This window comes from Vespa velutina, chromosome 12, assembly GCF_912470025.1.
Source record: "Vespa velutina chromosome 12, iVesVel2.1, whole genome shotgun sequence".
In the NCBI taxonomy this organism is placed as follows: domain Eukaryota; kingdom Metazoa; phylum Arthropoda; class Insecta; order Hymenoptera; family Vespidae; genus Vespa; species Vespa velutina.
In genome coordinates this window covers 4,532,870-4,557,103 of record NC_062199.1, presented here as the reverse complement: position 1 = coordinate 4,557,103, position 24,234 = coordinate 4,532,870, and the positions used below count along the sequence as shown (strand labels likewise).

At 26.9% G+C, this 24,234-nt stretch overlaps 1 protein-coding gene across 4 annotated transcripts in view; it reads left to right on the top strand.

Moving 5' to 3' along the window:
• Nucleotides 1–24,234, top strand: part of LOC124953281 (unconventional myosin-Va) — a 111,430-nt gene that overhangs the window by 22,964 nt on the left and 64,232 nt on the right. For all 4 annotated transcript variants that reach the window (XM_047504414.1, XM_047504413.1, XM_047504416.1 and 1 more), the window contains one exon: nucleotides 16,662–18,092. In XM_047504414.1, the coding sequence (XP_047360370.1) occupies nucleotides 17,690–18,092 (403 nt within the window). In that variant the 5' untranslated portion in view covers nucleotides 16,662–17,689. The remainder of the gene's footprint in view (nucleotides 1–16,661; nucleotides 18,093–24,234) is intronic.

Genomic DNA, 24,234 nt, shown 5'->3' with positions numbered 1-24,234 from the left:
ATATATATATATATATATATATAATAAAATAATATAAATAAAATATATACCTGTAAAAAAAAAATAAAATAATATAAATATACATACTTAAAATATATATATATATAATATAAATTATTAATTATAAATATATATTACATATTATTTAATATAAATAATAAATAAATATTATTTATTACATATATATTTTAATTACATATATATATATATAAATATATATATAAAGTATATTATGTATTGTATACTATATATTATATGTCTATATGTATATATAAAACTATTGTGATTATTAAATATGAGTTTATGAGTTACATTTGTAACATTATTTTAAATAATTCATATAATTAAGGATGAATCTAAGTGAAACAATTTTACGTAAAATACGATTTTTAAGTGATCGATAATCATGGGTAAATCTTACTTATGAATATAATTTTAAATCTTTGGATATAGTATCAATTATATGTAATGATCATAATATGATTTTCGAACATATAATACAATACATAGGTATGTACATATAATACAATACATAGATATGTGCATATAATATAATACATAAATACTACGTAGATGTATAAGATCGGATATACGAGGATACAATAACAAGAAGTTTTGTAGTCTATATTTGTTTCGATCTTCTTCGAAATTTGTCTTTATTTTCTTTTTCTTTTCGTTTTTGTTTTTTGTTTTCTTTTTACTTTATCATTATTCCTATTTTATTTTTTTATTTTTTTTATTTTTTTTATTTTTTTTTTTTAAAGACTGCCGAGCGAGCGTGTTTTCAGGCGTTTGGTGGAGAACAGAGTTCGAAAGGGAGGGACCTCGGCATTTGTCTGACCCTCTAATTATATGGTATACATCGTGTACATCGAGCGAAGGGAGGTCGTCGAGGTCAGGGTTCTGAGGGAACTGGTGGAGAGGGCACACAAAACGCGCCACGGCGCATCGAGATATATCGAAAAATTGGCCGTAGCCGGATATCGACGCGGCGGGTAGCCGACTACAAAATTTACCGGCCGACAAATAATAATTATTCTCGTTTCGTGCTGGCTGATCCGATGTTCGATGCGCCAAGACTGGTACATTCGATGCAAGAATTTTAACATTATCCGCTAGATTTATCAAATTTTTCATTCATCGATTAAATTTCTGAAGTATTAGCAAAACAATATATATTTATAAATATACATTATATATATATATATATATATGTGTGTGTGTGTGTGTGTGTGTGTGTGTGTATTTATATATAAAAAAAAAAGAAGAAAAAAGCGATAGATTGATAATGCATCATTGTATTGTTTGTTTATTGATAATTATTGCTCATATTATAAATATTCGATAGCTATTTTTCTTTTTTCTTATTTTTTTTTGTTTTCAAATAAAAGCAGAAAACAATAGACAGTTAAATTTTACAAAATTAAATAAAACGTTGAAGGATGGACTATTGCCGGATCTATAGATTGGATTTATGTATCAATTGGATATACTCAAGAACAGAATATCAACATTTAAAAATTTATTTTAGAATAAATGTGATTTTTAATGAATCGAAGAAGTGAATATTATCTTACTAGGAAATATATTTTTACTTATATATACATACAATAATCGATATAAAAATAATAAAAATAATCTATAGCATAATCGTAGAATATTTATTACATGTGAAATGTTATAATTAGAAATAAATTAATATTAATGAAATATTATAAACGGATTGATTTCCAAAATATTTTTTTTATATTCGAAATTCCCTTCTTAGAAATTGATAGCATTTTCGAGTAACTATAAGCCAAGTAGAAAATGGTAACACTTGTTGCGAAGTTGCGAATTACAAATTGTCCTCTCGCCAAGAGACAAAAGTCAAAAACTTTCGGTTATATTACCGTTCTGAGAATTCACTTTGGAGTTCTTTCTCATAGCTTATCTCGTTAGCTCATCTCGTTTGCTCATCTCATGTAAAATAATTAATGCTGGGGTTTACCTTGTGCTATATCCGTGAAAAGTCGAGGACGTTTTAAGTTCATTATGAAGTTTTCTGGTATAGCTAATGAGGAGAGTTGGTATTTCAAGAAGTTACATTAATTAATATTACATCATAATTATATTAGGATGGTTATAAGTAATAAACAGTTTAATTAACGATCACTATAAAAATTACCTTTGAATTATATTATTATATATTAAGCGATATCATAACACTGAATATTACGATGACAACTGCAAACTAATTAATAAGATATATATATGCGTCTCTCTCTCTCTCTCTCTCTCTCTGTATATGTATGTGTGTGTTGCATATAAAAATGTAATTTTAATTAGATATTAGGGCTTGAGGATATGTTAACTTTATGGACGAGAATACTTACGGAACTATTCGAAAGTTTCAGATAATAATTTCACTCCACCATTTCTAAAGGTAACGACAAGCTAATCGAGAATTTGTAGTCACGTAGACGATGACGACAACGACGACAACGACAACGATGGTTTGGAGAATTGACTCTTTCTCTCTCTCTCTCTCTCTCTCTCTCTCTCTCTTTCTTTCTCTTTCTCTATCGCTCGTTTTCTCCTTCTCTTCCACTCTTTCTCTCTCACTCTCTATGAAAATTTATCTGCTTTACGATATTCGTATTCCAGAATGATTCAAGAGATTTTTGAGTTACTTAGAAATTTGAATCATTCGTGCCCAGTTTTGGAAATTTGTTTGTCTCTGTCGCAAAGAATTATTCATTAAAGGACTCAATTATTTAATCTTATTAAGAACTAAGACGGCCTCGTTTTGATCTTATCAGAGATAGAAAATGTGTCGATCTGATGGCTTCTTTTTTATTTAAAAAAATGTTTGGAAGTATTATTAAATTCTAATTAGAAATTTCTGATTAGAAATTTCCAATAGAAGATTCCATTGTCTTGTATGTCCTTGATTAGTCATTAGTGACATACGAAACAATGATTTTTCAAATAAATTGTTACATTTTTCATCATTTACTTTCTAATTATTGTTTTCTTTTTTTTTTCTTTTTTAATTTAAGCAAAATTCAATTTGTAGCATGTTAATAAACGATTAAGGGTTTTTTATTTTCTAAAACATATTCTGATATATTTTCTGATATGCTTTTAATTAATGTAACTTTTCAAATAAATTCTTATATTTCTCAATATTTACTTCTTATTTATTAAATCTTTTTCGTAATCTAATCATAAGGAAAATTAAACTCGTAGAACTTTAGCAAGCGATTAAGGATTTCTTATTAAAAAAAAAAAAAAAAAAAAAAAAAATGTTCGATAAAAATGATCCATACCCGATTAGTTATTTTCTTTATCCTGTATGTTTTTAATTGATCTCATTTTCCAAATAAATTTCTACATTTCTTTACATTCACTTAGTGATCACTAAATTTATTTCGAAATAAAATAATAAGAAAAATTAAACTCGTAGAACTTCAGCAAACGATTAAGGATTTTTTCTTTATCGAAAGAAAAAGAAAAAGAAAAATGATCAATCTCAGATAAAATATTTCCATCGTCTTGTATCACTTTAATTAATGTCATTTTCCAAATATACTCTAAAATGTCTCAGAATTAACTCCCTAACTACTAACATAAGTTCTCTTTGAAATCTAAATAGAACTCAACTTGTAGCACTTTGGTAAGCTACTTTGAACGTGCTTATACACGTATCCTATTAATTAGAAATAGTCGAAGTGTATCCTTAAACGCAGAAGGTCGTTAAGATAAGGATAAAACTATGTGAAAGCTTTCATTGGACACGGTACGTTTAACATTTCGATTTAGTGAAAATAGAAAGAAAATGAATTTTGATCTGTAGAATAGAATTACTTTACCGTATAGGTATTACGAATGCTTTTGAAAAAAAGATGACGTATGTTGTAAAATGATGATAAAGGACGATTTAAAAATAAGGAAAAGTGCATTCTCATGATCAGTAATCGTAGAACATTGACTATTGATTGATATTTTCGTAGGATTCACGCCTGGTATTATTGATCGATGGTTCCGTAGGATTCAAAAGAAATATTCTTGAAGAATTTTTGGACTTGTTCTTTCTCTCTTTTTTTTCTTTCTCTCTCTCTCTCGAGATGTTAAATAATAGCGATCCTTGAGATCATCATTACCCAGTCAACAACACCGTGACGCATAGCCGCCACTTTGCTCGACGAATCGAAGCACGTGTCTTACTTATTTTTTTTTTCTTTTTTTTGTCTTCCTTTTTTTACCTCGATTATATGCATTGCGTGAATTCGGGACCTATAATCGAGAGTTCTCTCTCTCTCTCTCTTTCTTTCTCGATCGTCGATCGTCATTCTTAACTTAATTCTCGAGTTGAGTTTAATATGATCGGTGTAAAGGTAATATCAAAATTATGGTGGAAAACTGAGGAATGGGAAAATTTCCGTAAGAGGGAATTATTTTTCTGAAAGAAATTTTGTTTTTTTTTTCCTCGGATCGTTTCAAATTTTCAGACACTTAACTATTTTTTTTTTTTTTTTTTAATGTCGTTTATAACGAAATTATGTAGAATTATTTTTTTTTTTTTTTATGTTAGTAAAATAAGATTCTATTCGACTTTTTGTTTCTTTTTTTGTCCTTTTTTGTTTTCTTTTCCTCAATGCAATTTACTATGAAATTCTTTAACGCGTAATCGTTCGATCAATGATGATTTTTTAGCTCGTAACAATTGTACTATTTATTGATTTATTATTCCATTATCAATGACACCGGAATATTAGTGATAATTTATGTCGACTTTTATTTTTATGATAATTTTTTTTTTTTTTATATCATAATTTGTCAAATATTTTTCTAGATAACGATGCGCGTCTTATAACTCTTTTCATTATGACGAACTTCTTGAAAAAAAAAAAAAAAAAAAAAAAAAAAAAAAAAAAAAAATTGACGAACTTTTGAAACAAAAATAAAAAAGTGAGAAAGGAAAAAATTAAAAATACTTAAGTTGAAAAAAAATTCGCCCTCTCTGAGAGGAGTATAAATTATCTTTTGGAATCCATCAGAGCTGGTGATAGGTCTTCATAAAATTAAAATCAGCTCGTACGCTGGAGGCTGTCCTCCGAGTAACAAAGTCGTTAAACTTTCTCGAGTTCGTTGTAGAAATAAACACGTCGGAGCGTGCGATCGGTCGACCTATATTGACTTGGAGTTTGCCAGCTGACGTATAACAGCGGATGCTATAATAAAGTCTTAGCTTTGCTCGATTACGTGGACAAGGTCGTCCTGCTTCATGCGGAACTTGATTTTCTTTACCTTCATCTCGGTTCATCGTAACTTTTTCTTTTCACTATGCGCGTATGCTTTATTTTTTGCTTTGTTTTCTTCTTTTTTTTGTATTTTTTCTTTTTACTAAAAAACTGTAAACAAATTTTTCTCTTTTTAAATTTTCATTAGAAGTGTCTGTAAATTGATCGATAAATAATATTGGGATCATTAGAATTTTTTATCTGAATAAATAACGTTATAATATAACATGTGGTTTACTGTATATTATAATATTGCTCAATATAAGTAGTATAGAAATTTTTAGTATCATATATATATGTCTATATATATATATATATTATATAGTATAGTGTACTATAGTATCTCATATTGGTTTGTATCTATTAATAAAATATTAATTAATGTATTGGGTCTTGCCAAAAAGTAATGTAGGAATTTTTAGTACTTTATATCTAAATAAATAACATTATATTGTGATATAGTGTATCGTAGTATTGTATATATTAAGATGTATTTACTAATAAAGTAATAATTTGGGCTAAAAGTAAAATATGTAATGCGAATTCGAATACATAGGTATAATTTTCCGTTTAGTTAAATATAAAATAGTAAAAGTTTTTATAATAATGCAATAAATATCATTGCATTTTTATATTTAAATTATAATTATTAATAATGTAGTCGTGGGAGGTATATTAATAAAAAATTGAACATTAATAATGTAAATTTTTAAATGTGAAAATATAAAGAATAAATGTTATTGTATTTTTATATTTAAATTATAATTATTAATAATATAAATCATGAGAGGTATAATACTCAACAAAATTGAACATTAATAATACTAATTAGTTGTTAATTTATTTGGATTTGTCTATAATAATAATTTTTAAATATATATGTAAGTATATATATATATATATACTTACATATATAGAGTTTAATATATATTGTATTTTAATATATATTTAGGTATATTTAGTATTAGTATTAAATGAAATATTTAAAAACAATAAAATTAATAAAAACTCGGTTCTTAGAATCGAAGATAAATTAGTAGAGTCACGATTTAAAGTTGAAAAAAAAATGGTAATACGATTATCGATGAAGCGTAGCATGATTAATTACGAGTTTACGAGTTATCGATGTCTCTTCTCTTTCAAGCGAATCCTGCCGAACGAGTTGTAATGGCTGATGAAAAGTTTCGAGGATCAATTGATCCTCGTCGAAGCTCGTTAATTCGCAAAGTTCAAACTTCAAAGTTCAAGATCTTATCTCACCGATCAACTTCTTCTTTATGTGAAAAATAAAAAAGAACTTCAATATTATAGTTTATTATAGATCATTCATATAGGCATATAATAATAAGTATTTTTTTATAATTATTATTTTTTTAAATATTTGTATTAATTGTTTATGTAAAAAAATGTTTGACAAAATAATTGTAAAAATTCATTCAAGCGTCACTCACATTTGTTTGTTATTTATGAATATTTAATTTTTTTATTTTATCAGATTAATATAATTACATAATTAATAATGTAATTTGTAACTTGTTTTATCAAAGTTTATAGAAAACTTATTTGCAACTAATTTATTGCAAATTTAATTAAATAATTAATAAAAAAGAGAAAAAGAAAATAGAGATTTAAACGTGCACAAAAATTCAAACAAAATGGTATTCAACGTATTCAACAAATTAATCAACATTAAACGAACAAAGATAAATCCAAATAAAGCGTTACAATCTATTTTCATCGTTAAAAACCATCATCGATCGTATTATTGTTTAATATTGTAAACAATTAATCTCAGCAATATCATAATTAACAAAATAAGAATTTAATATTAATTATTATTTTAAAATTAAATATTTTACAATATGCACAGATGCATATATAATATCACAAATTAAGAATAAAAAGTTTGTAATCCTCTTTTAAATTGATTAATTTATTATACTCTTTTAAATTGACTTATTTATTATACATTATCATAATACGACTAATGATAATTTATAATAAATAAGTATATGACACTTTATGAAAGAAAAAAATATAAATATTCACAAAGTACGTGAGTATACATAGAAAAGATATATGGATAAAGCATAACTATCTAAGAAAAAAAAAATATCTTTTAATGCGTTTGCCGACGTAGTAATAAGAAATAATTGCTTGATATATACTTTTCACGATATATTATAGTTCATTTCGAACTGAGATATCTTTTAAACGATGCTTACTGGATTATACCTAATGGCATAACGAATCTCCGTCGCGATTTTATATTTCTAATCCTATTAACCATAGAGTAGAGCGAACCTTTAAAATCGGTTACGGTTATGAAGAGATCGGCCGACATAACGTATATATCACACTGTCTCTTCTTTCGGAGGATCGGATTCGTAATATTCCTCCTCGTGCTACGAGAATATTTTTTCCTTTGGTAACATGATATTTCCTCGACAGAGACGGAGATCGATTTTTTTTTTTTTTTTTTTTTTTTTTTTTTTAAATAATATGAAATAAAATAAAGAAGAAGAAAAAAAAATAAAGAAACAAAAAAAAAAACAGGATTAACACGGGTATATACGGACAGAAAGGAGAATTACTTTGGACGGTCTTATACAATCGTCTTTGAAGAGATGAGGAGACAGGAGATGCAGAGAGAGAGAGAGAGAGAGAGAGAGAGAGAGAAGAAAAAGGGAGGGGGAAAGGAAAGGCGAAGGAAAGAGAAACACGTGATCGTTAATCCTTTTTCAAGAGTGTGTAAGTACGTCTAATAAATTGGATAAACCTGATGATATTATATTATAGAGAGTGTAACAGTCCGTTGGAATGGATTAGTTTTGAAGAGAGAAAATGAGGGAAGGTATGGAGGTAGAAGATTGAGGAAGGGGGATGAAAAAGGCGGATGGCCTTGACGTATAAAAAAAGATAACGAAGATGTTGACAACAAAGGAGGAGAAAAAAATGACAAGGACGATGAACGAAAATAAAACGAAAAGAAACAAAAGGAAAAAAGAGGAGAGACAAGAAAGAAAAAGGAAGAATGCAAAAGAAGAAAAAAATGTAAAAAAAGAGAGAATAAAGAAAAAAAAATAAATGCAACGATCGAGCCTCGTCGAATCGTTGAAGAATCATATAGAGGTTGAACCAAACCACCCCCAATTTAGCCGTCCGAGGGTGGATCTTAAGAGCAATAATGAAGAAGGTGAAAAAGGGAATGGTGGATAAGGAGGAGGGGGAAGAGAGGGGGAGAGTGAAGGATGATAGACGAGTCGATACGTTCCCACGCGTTCTCGCGGATGAGAGCTGAGAAGCCTAAAAGCCGTTGGGTCCATTCTTCTATCTTTCTCTCTCTCTTTCTCTCTCTTTCACTCTATCTATCTATCTTTCTCTCTCTCTTTCTCACCCTTTTCATAGTGGGCGGTTGTAAGGCCTGAGGGGCTCAAGCGAGTCCCTAATCACAGCCTGGACTAACGTTCTCCTACGCATTCGAAGAGAGAAAAAGCGAAAGCGAGAGAAAGAGAGAGAGAGAGGGAGAGGCAGAAGGAGAGAGAGAGAGAGAGAGAGAGAGAGAGAGAGAGAGAGAGGGTGGGTGGGTGAACACATGCGATCTTCTTAAACGCGTTCGCACTCGGTCGTGCGCTCGCGAGCACCCGCTAAAAGCCGAGTAATGCGAACGTTCTTAAATACACGCCGTTAAATCTCTTCGTTCTTTTATCTTCTTCCTTCTCAAGAGATTTTACTTCGCTCTCACGCCTATCTTTCTCTCTCTTTCTTTCTTATTTTCTCCTTCTCTTTCTATAATAACATGCGCACGCACACGAGTCTTACAAACTCGTTTTAGACAAAATTAACTCGTATACTGTAGAGTACCATACTCGAGGCGTTATTTTATATGTATATTTTATTTATATATATATAATTTAATGTATATATATATATATATATATATATATATATATATATATATATTTAGATATAAATATATGTAGGTATGCATGTTTATATTTGTTAATAAATTTTACATTATTTTAATATATCTATATAAAATATAGAAATATTTATTAATTATGGAAAATAATTTCTAATTTTTGTTGATATATATATATATATATATATATATATATATATAATATAAAAATTTTCATATAAATAAAAAATGTAAAAAGAAAAGTATAACCTTCACATAGATGTATGAATATACTCGTATACACGTATATGAAAATTTTATAAATATAATACGTGGTCACAAATAATTTTCTTTTTTTTTTTTTTTTTTTTTAAATTATTTACTCTGTCATATAAAATTTTTGAAATTTTCTAAAATTTCCTTCTTCTGTTTCTTTTTTTTTTCATATTTCAATTACACTTTCATTGATATAAATAATAATAAAAAATATGAATATGAATATATATATATATATATATACATATATATGCACACACATACACATATATTTTCTTGGCATTTACTTCGATATTAAGTCACAGTTCACGTAGAAGACGAATTTAACGCGCATTAGCGCGCGATAAATTTCAAGTCGCTGGCTGGCCGAAGAGCAAGGGCAGGGCGGCACCGTGACACGCCGTTCCTCTTTTGCACTCACAACCTCGTTATGTTCCTCCTTACGTAATCGCCAAGCCATCACGAGTGGTAATCGATACGGAAGACATCTATCATCCGGTCTTTCCCTCGACTCCATTGGAACATACATCTCAACAGGAGTGAGAGTCTCATTTTGCGTAAATATTCGATATAAGAAGAGGAATAAGAAAAATATCAAAGAACAAAAAAGAGAGAGAGAAAAAGTGAGAGAGAGAGAGAGAAACAGAGATAGAGAGAGAGAGAGAGAGAGAGAGAGAGAGAGAGAGAGGAAGAAAGAAATAAAACAAAAAATATGAAAAAAAGGAGTAAAAGAAGAAAACAATTATGGAAAATATATCTCATACAATTTTATCGCATTACATACATACGATCATTTTAACGAAAGCGTTGGAATTATATTGAAACGAATGAATTTATTATAATAGTTCTTTCATTCGAAAATTAGTCAATTCTCTTCCAACGAAAGAGAGAGAGAGAGAGAGAGAGAGAGAGACTGATAATAAAAGAGAAGGGGGAAGGTAATAAAAAAAAAAAATAGAAAAAATAAGAAAATAAAAGAAAAAAATAATCGTTGAAAACAAATTTCATGAAATTTTATCGCTCGAAAGCATTAAAGTTATGTTAAAAAGAATTAATCTATCAAAATCGTTCTTGCATTCGAAAATTAACCAATTCTCCTCCAAGAGAAAAAGAGAGAGAGAGAGAGAGAGAGAGAGAGAAAGAGAGATGAATGGATTGTAACGTGGTTAGTTTCAGATAAAAGATAATAATAAAATGTAAGCATTAAGTGTTAATTGTTATAGATTTATTATTGAAATGAAAGCTGATTTTTGATATGAAAGAAATGAAAATAATTTCAATGATTATAATGATCAGAAATTTGTTAATATTGTGTTGGCCAATAATTAATATCGGTGTTATCATTTTACGTTTAAATAAATGACACTAGTATTAGAATATAATATTGGCCAATAAGTAATTAAGAAATTTATGGTATTTTATATACAAATAAAACAACAGCATACTTATTTACATATTGTATATATATATATATATATATATATATATATATGTGTATCTTCTTTTAAATAAACAATATTAGTCTTACAGTAATATAGTACTGTTTGGAATTAGTATTATTTTATATCCAAATATAGGTATATAAATATATAAATCAACAGTAATTAAATAAGCAACACTAGTATAACAAGAATAATATAATTTTTAACTAATCAATAAATAATATAGGAATTTATTATTGGTATTATGTATTCAAATAAATAATATAAGTAACAATATTACACTAATTTATAGCTATATTATACTGACTTTAAATATTCAATAAGTAACATCGGAATTTATGTATGTATGTGTGCGTGTGTGTCCGTGCAATTTCTTTTATATTACTGCTAATCTTACATTGGCCAATAAGAAATATAGAAAAAAAATGTTCAATACTTTAACATTATACTAGACTCGATGATTGGACAATAAATGAAGCATCAAAATTGTTTCTTTTTTTTTTTTTGTTAAACATCTTTATAAATGAACAATGCTAATATCTATAATAAGAATAATGTAATACGAATAAAATTTGTATTATATTATGTATTTAAATAAACAATACAAGTTATAATGCTATATTTGTCTTCGATTGGCTATTAATTTACACGTTGGAATTAGTATTATTTTATATAAAAAGAAAAAAAAAACAAGAAATTCTAAATAAACAATTCATAACAAGAATAGTTTAATACGAATTTTGAACTCATGATGCAAAATTTTTTTCATCGTAAAAGAGAATTAAAATGTACGCTAATTGAAACATTCAAAATGTTTATGCATCCATTATGAATAATTGACGAAATTAACAACAAAATAAGGAAGGAAATTGATCGAGGATATAATGATGATTAGAAATTAATAATGAATTAATTTAGAACTATTAATTCGATTAAATTATTTCTCGTCGTGGTTTCATTTTCAATTATATTTCATAAATCGAAACGATACTATATTAAAGTTCGATCCGAAAATAAATATTATTAATATATGATTGATTCTTTCAATGGAAAGGAATCGTATAAATTCATATCGATTGAAAATAGTTAATGCGTTAAAATTCATCCTCGCGTTAGCACACCACTCACGGAATCGTGCGAATCGATAAAAGTGAGGCGTTCGCGCGCGCAATAGAGTGGCATAATCGAGAGATGAATAGATCAGGAGGATGAAGGTGTACGATTTACCATACACATACATTGTACGAACTTACATATATACATACACATACGTATACTCGCACACACGGATACACACATATCTCGATATTCCTCGATTATTCCCTTCTCTCGACGGTAACTCGCATTCGAAATCGTCCTATCGTCGATCAGTGGGACCAATTTCGAACGGTACCTCGGTCCTTTGATTGCTTATCCATCATATGACGCTTAGATCGTTATGGCTTATTTATGCGCATGAACTTCTTCCACTCTGTTCATCTCTTGTAAGTACTTCCCAGGAAGAACTTATTGTATGTAGTATAAGTCACTTAATACCATGTATTTTCAATACAATTTATAAGTATTATGTTTATATGGTAAATATAATAGAATGATAAAATGTGTGAATTCAATTATCTACTATTTTAATTATTACATTTTTTCAAATTATGTATTTTATATAAAATCTTTATATATCAAAGCTGCAATAACGATTGATTAGATATTAACAATAATTATTGTGAAAAATAATTAACAATATTTACTTAATAATTAACAAATTGAATATATTATATAAATTTTATTTTATTAAGATGCTATTTTATAAATTAAAATTTTTTTTTTTATTTTATTAAGGTTTTATTTTATTTTATTAATTTTTTTTATATTATTAAGGTGCAATTAATAATATGTCATTTGATCTATACATTTTCATTTCTACATTATTATTATATAAATGGTAAACTATAAATTCGATCGTTGGTTTAATTATAATTTATAACATATATTTTATATAAAATCGTTTATTATATATTTTACAAATTTGCAATAATGACTGATTAGATATTAACAATGATTATAGAGCAAAATAACTAGTTTATCAAATCAAATTGATAAAAATATACATTAAATTTTATTAAATATTAATTTGATTTTATTAAGGATATTTTTAATAATATTTATATAGATTAAATATAATTATTTAATCTATATGTTTTCAATTCTATATTATCATTATATGAATAGTAAAATATAAATTCGATTATTATCTTAATAATTATAATTTTCAAATAATAAATTAAATAAAAAATTGTTAACAATGATTATTGTGCAAAATAGCTATTAAATTATAATTAAAATTGAACATATTGTATACATTTTGTTAAATAATTTGTATTGTTAAGATCAAAGTTGTTCAAATTAATAGTCTTTTTTCTCTTTCTGTTTATTTCGAAAAAAAAAAACAAAGAAAGAAATATTTTTTTGTCCAATAATTAGATAATGTCGGAATTTTTATCGTTTATCTAAACATAAACAATACTAGTATTTTTTTTTTATTAGAAATTCGGATATTACTTATAGGCCAATCCAAGAATACTATACTCTCATTATATTACTATCTATTCATTGTTATATTTATTATTGTTATTTATTCATTTATTTATTTAGTATACTATTATTGTAACATAATAATATTAATACTAATATTGTATATGTTATTTATTTATTCAATGTATTATCTAATGATTTTTTATTTCGATATAAAATAGAACAAAAAAAATTGAAAATTTTGAAATTATTTATTCGTCAATCAAATATTTCTATGATCCACGATATACTTAAAGATCTAATATAATGTTTAAAGACTGCTTGTCAATGTGGTAAGAGAGAAAAACATTGATTTCGATGCGATCGATAGATCATTCTCGGTGTTCTCGATCGGCTACTGGCCCCGAGCGAGTCGGAGCGAGGAGAGAAAGAAATAGACTGTTGTCGCACGTTGAGAATAATAATTTTCACGGGAATGTATTTCCCAAGACAAGATCTACTTTATCGATAATGGTATCGATTCAGTTCCTTCGATCTCCCTCTCTCTCCCTCTCTCTATTTCAACAACCCGGAAATTCAAGTAGAATCGATCTACCAATCGATCGATCGATCGATCGATCAGTTGACGTGAACGGGCGTCGTTCTTTCCACGCCTGTGTAAATTGAAAAATCTCGTGCGATCAAGCGAATCAACTTTCTTGATCGTGATTCTTTGGTATCAAGGAAGAAAGAGAAAGAAAGAAAGAAAGAAAGAAAGAGAGAGAGAGAGAGAGAGAGAGAGAGAGAGAGAAAGAGAAAGAGAAATACTGGTGTCCGAGGAAACCTGCTAGAGCATGAAAGTGCGACTTAAATTACTTTCCTCGTGATTCCGGTTAACAATGTGGAAGTCAGTTTGCCTACTTCGTTTGAGAGTAAATGAAGATTCAGAGAAAAAGAGTGAGATATATATCGTGATAAAACAATAGAAAGAAAAAGAGAAAAATATAGAAATAACAAGGCAAAAATGGAAATACAGAGAAAAATTTAAAAAAGAAAGAATAAAGAGAGGAAGAGAGAAAGATAGAAAGAGATAGATAGATAGAGAGGAGAGAAAGAGAGAGAGAGAGAGAAAGAGAGGTTAATTAAGAAAGTGAGTAAATCATGGACAATTTATTTATTAATTAATATATTTATTTATCAAATAATGATAATATTATATTTTCAATGAGTATATTCATAATAATTAAATATGCATTATTGATTAGAAATATGAAACGTTTTATAATTTTAACAATGTATTAGATTAGATAATAATTAATGACGTAATTTTTAGTACTTTATATACAAATAAAATAACAACATGTAAATAAATAATAAAAAAAAAAAAAAAGAAAATACTAAAATAATAACAATATTATAATCTCTTATATACAAGTATAATATAATAGTATTTTACAAGCAGAATATAATATTATGATATAATATTTTATGTACAAGTATAACAATAATTTTATACATAAAAAATATTGGTATTATCACAATAATATAGTATTGAATTGACTATTAATTAATGCTTGATATCTTTATGTCTAAATGAAATTACACATTTAAATAATCGAGAGTATGTAAAAAAATGACGTACTACTATAGTATAGTATTGAATTGGCTATTAATTAATATTTATAGTATTTTATATTCAAATAAGATAAGAATGTCTAAATAAAGAAGAATAGTATAGTAAAAAATTATATTACAATATTACAGTATTGTATTAGTTACTTGTTAATACCCAATACATTTATATCCAAATAAAACAATAACATGTAAATAAATGAGAGTAGTATAGTAAAAAAGAAAAAGCATATATCAATATAGTACAAGTATAGTATTGTATTGATTGTTAATTAATATTTATAATAGTTTATATACAAATAAAACAAGAACATCGTAATAAACTACAGTAATATAGTAAAAACGAACATACTACAATATTATAATATTGTATTGATTATTAATTCATACAAGATATTTGTAGTATTTTATTATATATTCAAATAAAACAATTAGTTTAACAATAATAGTATAATAAAAAATGAACATATAAACGAATTCTACAATACTAATATATTAATATTTATAATATTATTTATAATAATGTCTATAATACTAGTTTATTTTTAATATTACCTATAACACCAATAATGTCGTGAACAACATATGGTATTAAATTTAATGAAATATTATTACAGATAAAATTTAATACGATTGTAAAATGATCGTTGCCGTATCATTTTTGAAAGATTTTTATTTTCTAACGAAAGAAAGGATATCAAAGACACATCCTCCGTAACTAATGTAATGACGGTTAACGTCAGAAATATGATAATTAGATAAACGTGATAAATAGAAATAGGGTATGATGAAAGGTCTTGTTGAATAATTTTCCCAAGATAATCTACTGTCTCACGGACAGTGGTGATGGTGATGATGCTAGTAATGGTGCTGGTAGTGGTGTTGGTGTTGGTTATGGTAGGGTGAGTGTAATTTCGCGATTTGTCAGTCGATAAATCGTTTCCGCCGATCTACCGTTTCGTATTCCCATTGTCAAGTGAAAATGTAGAGTAGTAACGATGGTATTGCTAGTAATGGTGATTGTGGCGGCTGGTTATTGTGTCATTGTTGGAACCCGCACTCGAAAATGGAAATGGTCATGTCGTTAAATAGTCCTACAAAATCCTCCCATAATCCCCGATAATCTCGAACGCTATAAACCGTACAAAACTGACCGGCATTTTAACTTTCTACCGAACGAAAACGAGAGCACTTGGTGATTGGCTGATGTTTGTATGAATTTTTTCTTTTTCTTTTTTTTCTTTTCTTTTTTTTTTTTTTTGTTTTGTTTCGCCAGGAGTAAAATTGTCGTGTAATCGATTTAAGTGTTTTCCTATTAACAAGATAAAAAAGAAAAAAAAAGTAGTTACCTATAAATATGAATGTATATTATATATAGAAAGTAGGCTAGGAATAAAATTTAAATTAAACGTAAAGAAAATGTCACATTACGTAATCAAAATGTAGTTGCAAAAGTTATATATAATATTAGATCAAATGACTTTAAATTATGAATAATAATTAAAATAGAATTTACTTTAATATTGATCATTGTTTTCAATTCGTATCGACTCTCGATCTTGTCTTCATCTTCGTTTTAAAACACAAATTGAAATATACAAAAATTTTGATTTACAGAAATTGGAGGGAATACATTTCAACAAGGTGAAAAATGATCGGACGTAAACGATATTCAGAAATTCAGAAAGGATGATGAAAATCGGTTGGACTTTGGAAATATACCTCGTGGTTCGAATTTAAGAAGAAACGGGATAGTAAAACAAAAAAGGAGAAGAAGAAGAAGAAGAAGAAGAAGAAGAAGAAGTAGAAAGAAAAAAAAAGAAAAGGAGAAAAAAGCAGTAAAAATGAAAAGAAAAAGGTCTCTGGTTATCGAATCCTGTTAGCAAGAAAGAGCGTCTCTCTTTTCTTGGATCCATCGAGTGAGATGCGGATCGAGAGGATCGGTATTAGAGTCCAAGGAAACTAGATCGATTTACGATTCCGCGGTGCAGAAAAAGAATGAAATAAGAAAAGAAAGAAAGAAAATAGTAGGAGTTTGGAATTCTTGGCACGTAGCCGCGTAGGACGCTTTTGAAATTCAAGGAGAAGCTTCCCGCTATCGTTTCAGCAGAGGAAACCGAAGAGGAGAGTCTCTATCTTCGAATTTGCTGGATGGAAAGGAAGAAGAAGAAGGAAAGACGAAGGAGAAGAAAGAGAAAGAAAATGATGGAGAACTCGAAGACTTGGTTCAATTAACGGTTCACCTGGAGAAAAAGTAAAAAAAGAAAGAAAAAGAAAAAGAAAAAAAAAAGAAAAAGAAAGAAAGAAAAGAAGAAAAAAAAAAACGAAAAGGAAATAAGAAAAGGAGAAAAAATCGAAAGAAAAAAGAAGCAGAGGAAAGTCATCGTAATAAGGGTTGATCATGTTTAAATTAGATCTGAGCGATTAGCTATCAGGCATAGTCACAAGTTTTTTTATTTCTTTTTATTTTGTTTTTCTTTTTTTGTTTTGCATTCATTCATTATTCATCTCGTTCGTTCATCGTCTCGTGAAATTTTGTATGGTCATTCGAAATCACGTTGTTCATGCCATTGATCGAATTTCGTTTTCATCCAAAATGGCGGCGGACTTATTTTCCGCGATAGCAAAGTATTAGAAGAAAGCGAATGGGTATACGAGCGCGTTCCAATAATCTCGTCGAGAAGGAACGAAAAGGTGAAAGGGACGTAAACGTGCTCGCAAATCCTGCGAGAATTACTAATATGTGCTTTGGAGGCTTGCCGCGAACCGGAAGTCGCGATTGGCTCGCCAATTTTGAACCTGGTATGGGCATGCTCTTACCAGATGAAACCTACGAGGAACGTTCCTCTTTTAACTCGATCAGCAATAATACTACTGAGGATCTTTTTGACGATATCGATGAATTCGAAGCGGCCAAGGCATTAGCCGTTTTGCAAAAGTGCGATGACTTTTTGAAGAGGCACGGTATCAGACCAGAATTCTTCTGCAGACATCGGGAGAGGTTGGCACTACAAAGTTGGCTACTTCAAAAGTCGAAGTTGTCTTCCGGTGAGTTAGATTTGTTTTCCTTTTATTGTTTCTTTTTTTTTTTTTTTTTTTTTTTTTACTTTTTCATCTCGTACAATTTGCTCAATTATTATTTTTCTACTCTTATTGTTTTCATTGGTACTGATAGTTGTTATCGATTAATATCATTTAGTTCAAAAAACATTTTGATTCGTTTATAATTTATAGACGTTTAAATAAATTGTTGAAAATCAATTATGCCGTATAATTTTGATAACGAAATAAAAAGATAAAAAAAAGAAAAAGATAAAATTTGCTTTTCTTTTTCTTTTTTTTTTTCTTTTCTTCTTTTTTTTTTATCGTTCTTAATTCATACAAATCGAAGCACATCTTTGAAATAATTAATTATTTTTAAAGAAATAGTTTCTTATACGTAAAAATTGATGATTTTTTTCTTACACAAAATTTTCTTACGAACTATTTATTTTTTTTCTTTTTTCTGTTTTTTTTTTTTTTTTTTTTTTTTTTTTTTTTTTTTTTTTCGTAACAATTTGTTACGAAAAAATAATTTTTCTTGAAACATTGATTAATTTCGATGGACTATCAATTTGTAAGAAATCGATAATCTCGATGATAGTATTTTTTTTTCTCAACTATGTAACTATACTTAACTATATTTAACGGACGTATCATGCGAATACCGTCACGCATCCCTATAATTGATTTAAATGCCAGAGCATTAAGCGAGAATATTCTCGTGCTCGGATAAACTATAAATGTAAAGCTTCATTTTGTCCAGCGCGTGCATGTTAATTGCAATGCCGTTTACCTTTGTCGCGACGATTACCTCCATTTACATGCTCCGATGTTTATTTCCAGCGCAAACATTTTACGTTAGGTTTGCAATTTTGGCAATTTTGTTTACTCTTTATATTTTTCTTTTCGAATTCGTTGAAATCAAAGACATTACTTTTCAAACACTAACATCATCTTTTTATTTTTTTACTTTATTTACTTTCTTTATAAACTTTGTCGTTTACTTGCCATCAAATATTTTTTTGTATTTTCCTTTATTTTCTGTTTTTTTCTTTCTTTTTTTTTTTTTTTTATTTTTTAATGAGTTCTCCATCAACAACGTCCATTAAAAAATTTTTGTATTCTTCTTTATTTCTTTTTTCTTCTTTTTTATTTGTTTAAATTTGAGAAACTATAGACACAGTTAGTTTAAGTTTATCTGTTTATGTTAATTCGTTGTTTTTTTTTTTTTTTCATTGTCATGTCTTTTTTGTAAAATCATGAATTTTTGTAAAATAATGAAAGTATTAGCCAAGTACTATTATTGGTTTATTACTATCCTTATATACCTATAGAAGATCGATTCTAGTTATGTTTAATACGTGATCTACGATTGTCTCTCTCTCTCTCTCTCTCTTTCTCTCTTTCTATATCTACGCGTAACGAGTTATGGAACTCGAAACATCGAAATATTACATCGTGTATTTCGACGCAGCAGTTTAAGAGCAAGTGCACACTACAACTATATCATCATCAAGAGTAGGAGAGTTAACGTAGCGAGGAACTAGTTGCTCGTATCAGCAAGAGACCAGAGTAACACCAGAGCATTCATGGTAATATTGTCTAACACGCAGGACGCGTGCACGCGAACTTTTGCAAATGTTATTGGTATATATATTTATATATATATATATATATATACACATACACACACACAAATGTTATATATATATATATATCAATAACATATATATATTATATATATATTATATAGGGTGACTCGTTTTAAATGATATGACCAAATACATGTGATCTCATTGATTTCGTAAATAAATGTTTCAAATAAAACCATCTAGGTTTTCAGGGGAGAAATATAACACGCAGATATTTCATGGAGGACGTTTCTGTTGTCAAGATATGGAAATTTCATATAACAATTTCTTTTTCTTTTTTTTTTTAATTCATGAAAATCGATATTTTGGAAATCGAACAAAAGTTGTAAAGAATACTCAACGAACAAATACCTATAATGCATACAAATATCCATAAGGTATCTTTTCATCGATATTTCATTGAGTTGCGATACGTTTAATCACAATAATGTTAGTTATGACTGTTCATGCCCATCGCGCTTTAAATGATTACAATTTTAAAAGTATTTCTTGTGTCGAAAAATATTATTGCGATTAGAAAGTTTATTAGAATGATTGAAAGTTATATATATATATATATGTATTATTGCGATTGAAAGTTTGTTAGAAAGATGAATTGTCAATGAAAATTTTGTTGATCTTAAAATATTGATTGCAATTAAAAAATAAAATTATTACGAATCCCGTATTTTGATAACAGCGTTCGTTCTCTACGAAATATCTAGAACATATTTTTATATTAAATATTTAGAATATATTTATATATTATTAATATATAGATTATATTTTTTCTCTGAAAATTTTGTAACTTTTATTCGTAACTTTTTCGTTTAGTTTTAAAATCAATAACTTCAGAAATATTTGGTTACATCGTTTGAAATAAGACATTCTGTATATAATGTACATACACACACACACCTACACACACACCTACACACACACATATATATATATATATATATATACGTTTACAATCGTACATAGATCGGTAATATCGCATGATCGTTTAAAGGGTTTCTACGTTCGTACGAACTGGGAAATTATCGGGAAACTTGGTCGTTTTTCTTATCGAATTACCGACCCTTCCGGGAAAATGTAGATATAAACGAGCATGTTCCGAAGATCGAAACTCATACACGTTCTTTAAAACCCGTTTACTCGGTTATTTCTCTGTTAATACATTAATATTTTGAATAAATTTTTTTTTCTTCCTTCTTCTTCTTCTTCTTATTTATTCTTTCATCTTATTTTTTTCTTTTATTCTTTCCTATATCCTATTTCATATCTCGTGAAAATATGGTAATACATTAATGTTTTATGCGATTGTTAATAAGGCCAGAAGAAAATGTTTGCATCGATCCCATGCTGATAAAATTGATGGTACGATGATTAATTTTTATATAAAAAAAGTATCGTAATTAATTGAAATAAATAATTAAATAATTAATAATGGAATTAATATTAACGATCTTGTGATATAATATTTTATATTAATGAAAAATAAATAGATAATATTGAAATGAGAGTATCATTCTTTTTAAATATTTTTAAAAGTGATTATATTTCCTTATGAAAGAAAAAAGAAAATAATTGTCCCGACATGATCTGACGTACAGCAGAGAAAAAAAAATAGAAAAGTATTTTGTTATCTTTAGAATTAACAATTTCAACAATATACTGTTCAATAATATAAACAATATATACATATATATAGAATATGCACTTATAAATTTCCGAACAAATATAAACGCAAAAAAAAAATTGAAGTTAGAACAAAGTTTATTAAAAAAAAATGTTTACTTTTTTATTCGTGAGTTTTCAAATTTTTTTTTTTTTTTTTTTAAATTGATACCTATAATATTTTTTCTTTTTGCATATTCATATAACAGTGATCATTTATAATTAAAATCATATATAATAAAAAAAATTGCTATTATGCATTTTTTACGAGATAGTCGACATTTCAATGATTGACTAACAAATTCATACTATATTGTAATTCATACTCTATGCTAGACAAATATATTATTTACAAATTATATTTTTTTAATGAAGAATTTTATGTAGTTCTGATGATTGTTTTTCATATTATCGTACGGATAAATAGTTATAAATTTTAATACTTCAATCGATTATCTTCTAAATAGTAATATTAGATGCATAGTAATAATTTTTTATTTGAAAAATTATTTCATCGCCATTATTAAATAATCATCATTGTATAAATATGCCAAAAAAAAAGAAATATTATAGGTATCCATGTTAACCACGATAACTCGAAAAGGTTACTAGTATTAAAAAAAGAAAAAGAAAAAAAATTTTTGTACATGGATTTTGTAGATAACCATGCAAATTTCTTTTATTTAACAAATATTTTATTTAACAAAATATATATATATATATATATTTTGTCTAATAAAAATGAACAAAATATTTTGTATTGAACGGAGGATTATCAAGTATCGATCTTAAATTTGTAATTTAATTATTTGATAATTGCTTTAGTAATAATGAATTTCGAAGGTCCTTAATCATCGAGCAACAAGTACGATGGGTCAGGTGGAGAGGGTACAACAAGATCCGACGGGAAGCTAATCGCGTCTCTACCAGACATAGTAGTATAATAGTTTCAATGAATCTCGCGAACGAGAGATAGGAAAAATAAGAGAGAGAGATTTAAAGCATAGGAGAAAAGTCATGGCATCCGTACCGAATATTATAGTATTGGTTTCTATCCATCTTAATGAGAGAGGCAAAGTCAACTAGTTTTAAGGATTATTTCAAAGAATCGAACAATGAACGTTCTAGATGATCGTCGAATATTTTTATTTACTAAAACAATTTTTGATATTTATTTACTTATTTATTTATTTATTTATTTATTTATTTATTTATTTATTTTTTATTTTTACATCATTTTTGTTTGCATTATTTTAAACAAAATTTAATTAAACGATTTGTCTGATATGTTTCTTCATATGTAAAGAAAGAAAAAAATTTTTATTCATTTGTAAGAAGCATATATATATTAATTGATATAATAATTAAATATAATTACATGAAACAAATATAGTACGTTAAATATATATTATATTAATATAGTAGGTAGTATATAAAAAAAAAAAAAAAATAAATGATCATAATAATAATTTGGTATACCACATCAAATTACAATTACAATAGAAAATATAAAAAAATATAGTACACTTTATATCTCTGATGGTACACAAAATAAATCGCAAATATCTACGACGCGTTTTAATATTTATTAACAAAAATTGTTAATCGATCTTTTTTATAAAAAAAAAAAAAAAAAAAAAAAAAAAAAAAATTCTCCTTCATTATAATTAACTTATCCTTGGATTGGAATTTTTCTTTTCTTTTTTTTTTTTGTTTTTTTAACTTTCACGAACTTATCGAATGTATCAATAGTGAGAAGCTTTTATTAGAGTGTATCGCGATAGCAATAAAAAAAAAGGAAGAAATAAAAAATAAAGATGAAAGTGAATATATAAGTACATTGACGCAGATTCAAAGGAGATTTGCTGTTCTACTCGGGAACTTCTTTAAAGGGCTGAGAATTCGCTCTTTTACGTACTTCAGAAAGTCAGTATAAAGAAAAGTTTGGTTTACAGTTAGCATTTCTTTCTTTCTTTTAAAAAGCTCGACTATCATTAGAACTTCATTGAATTTCTTCTTCCTTTCTTTTTTTCTTTCTTTCTTTTTTTTTTTATCTTTTTTATTTCTTTTAGAAGCATAAAAATATCTAATTTTTTATGCGAAGCTTTTATAATTACGTCAACTATTTTCTATTTTATAGATTTAACGAAAATATAGAAATTATCTTATTTATAGATTTAAAGATTTTACATAAACAAAAAAAAAGAAATAATAATTCAGAAATTCTAATTGTTTAACTCATGTCTGAATCGTTTCTAGATTCGAAGAAGATTAGATTTTTAATAAACTGTACTTTGAAATAATTACATTTAATATAATTTGATCAATTAAATAATTAGTATTTTAATTAACTAATGAATTTATAATATTTAACTAAACAAACAAATTTAAGCTAACTTTCAATTTGATAAATAAATAATTTTAGTATTACGCTACATACATATATGGTATATTTCAATAGTTTATTATTATTAATAAATACTATACAACACTAATAAATAATATTAATATTGTATTAGCATTAAAAATACTAACACTACTAAACCACACTAGAATTTTTTCGTACAAATAATACTCTTGTTTGTTAAATATAAAAAATATTTCAAATATCAATACTTCCTCGATTTAATTACAGATTGGTCCAAACGTTCTTAGATAATTTTTAAATTCAATTACTCGTTTACGAGATTTTTTAAGCCAATTTAATTTTTTTTTTCTTTTTAGATCATAGAAAAGTTTCTCGGCATGTAATATTTAAAATCTGGAAAACAATTAGTCTGCAAAAAATCTCGAAGACGGTTAATCGATTTAAAAAATCGTTTAGAAACTTTTGACCC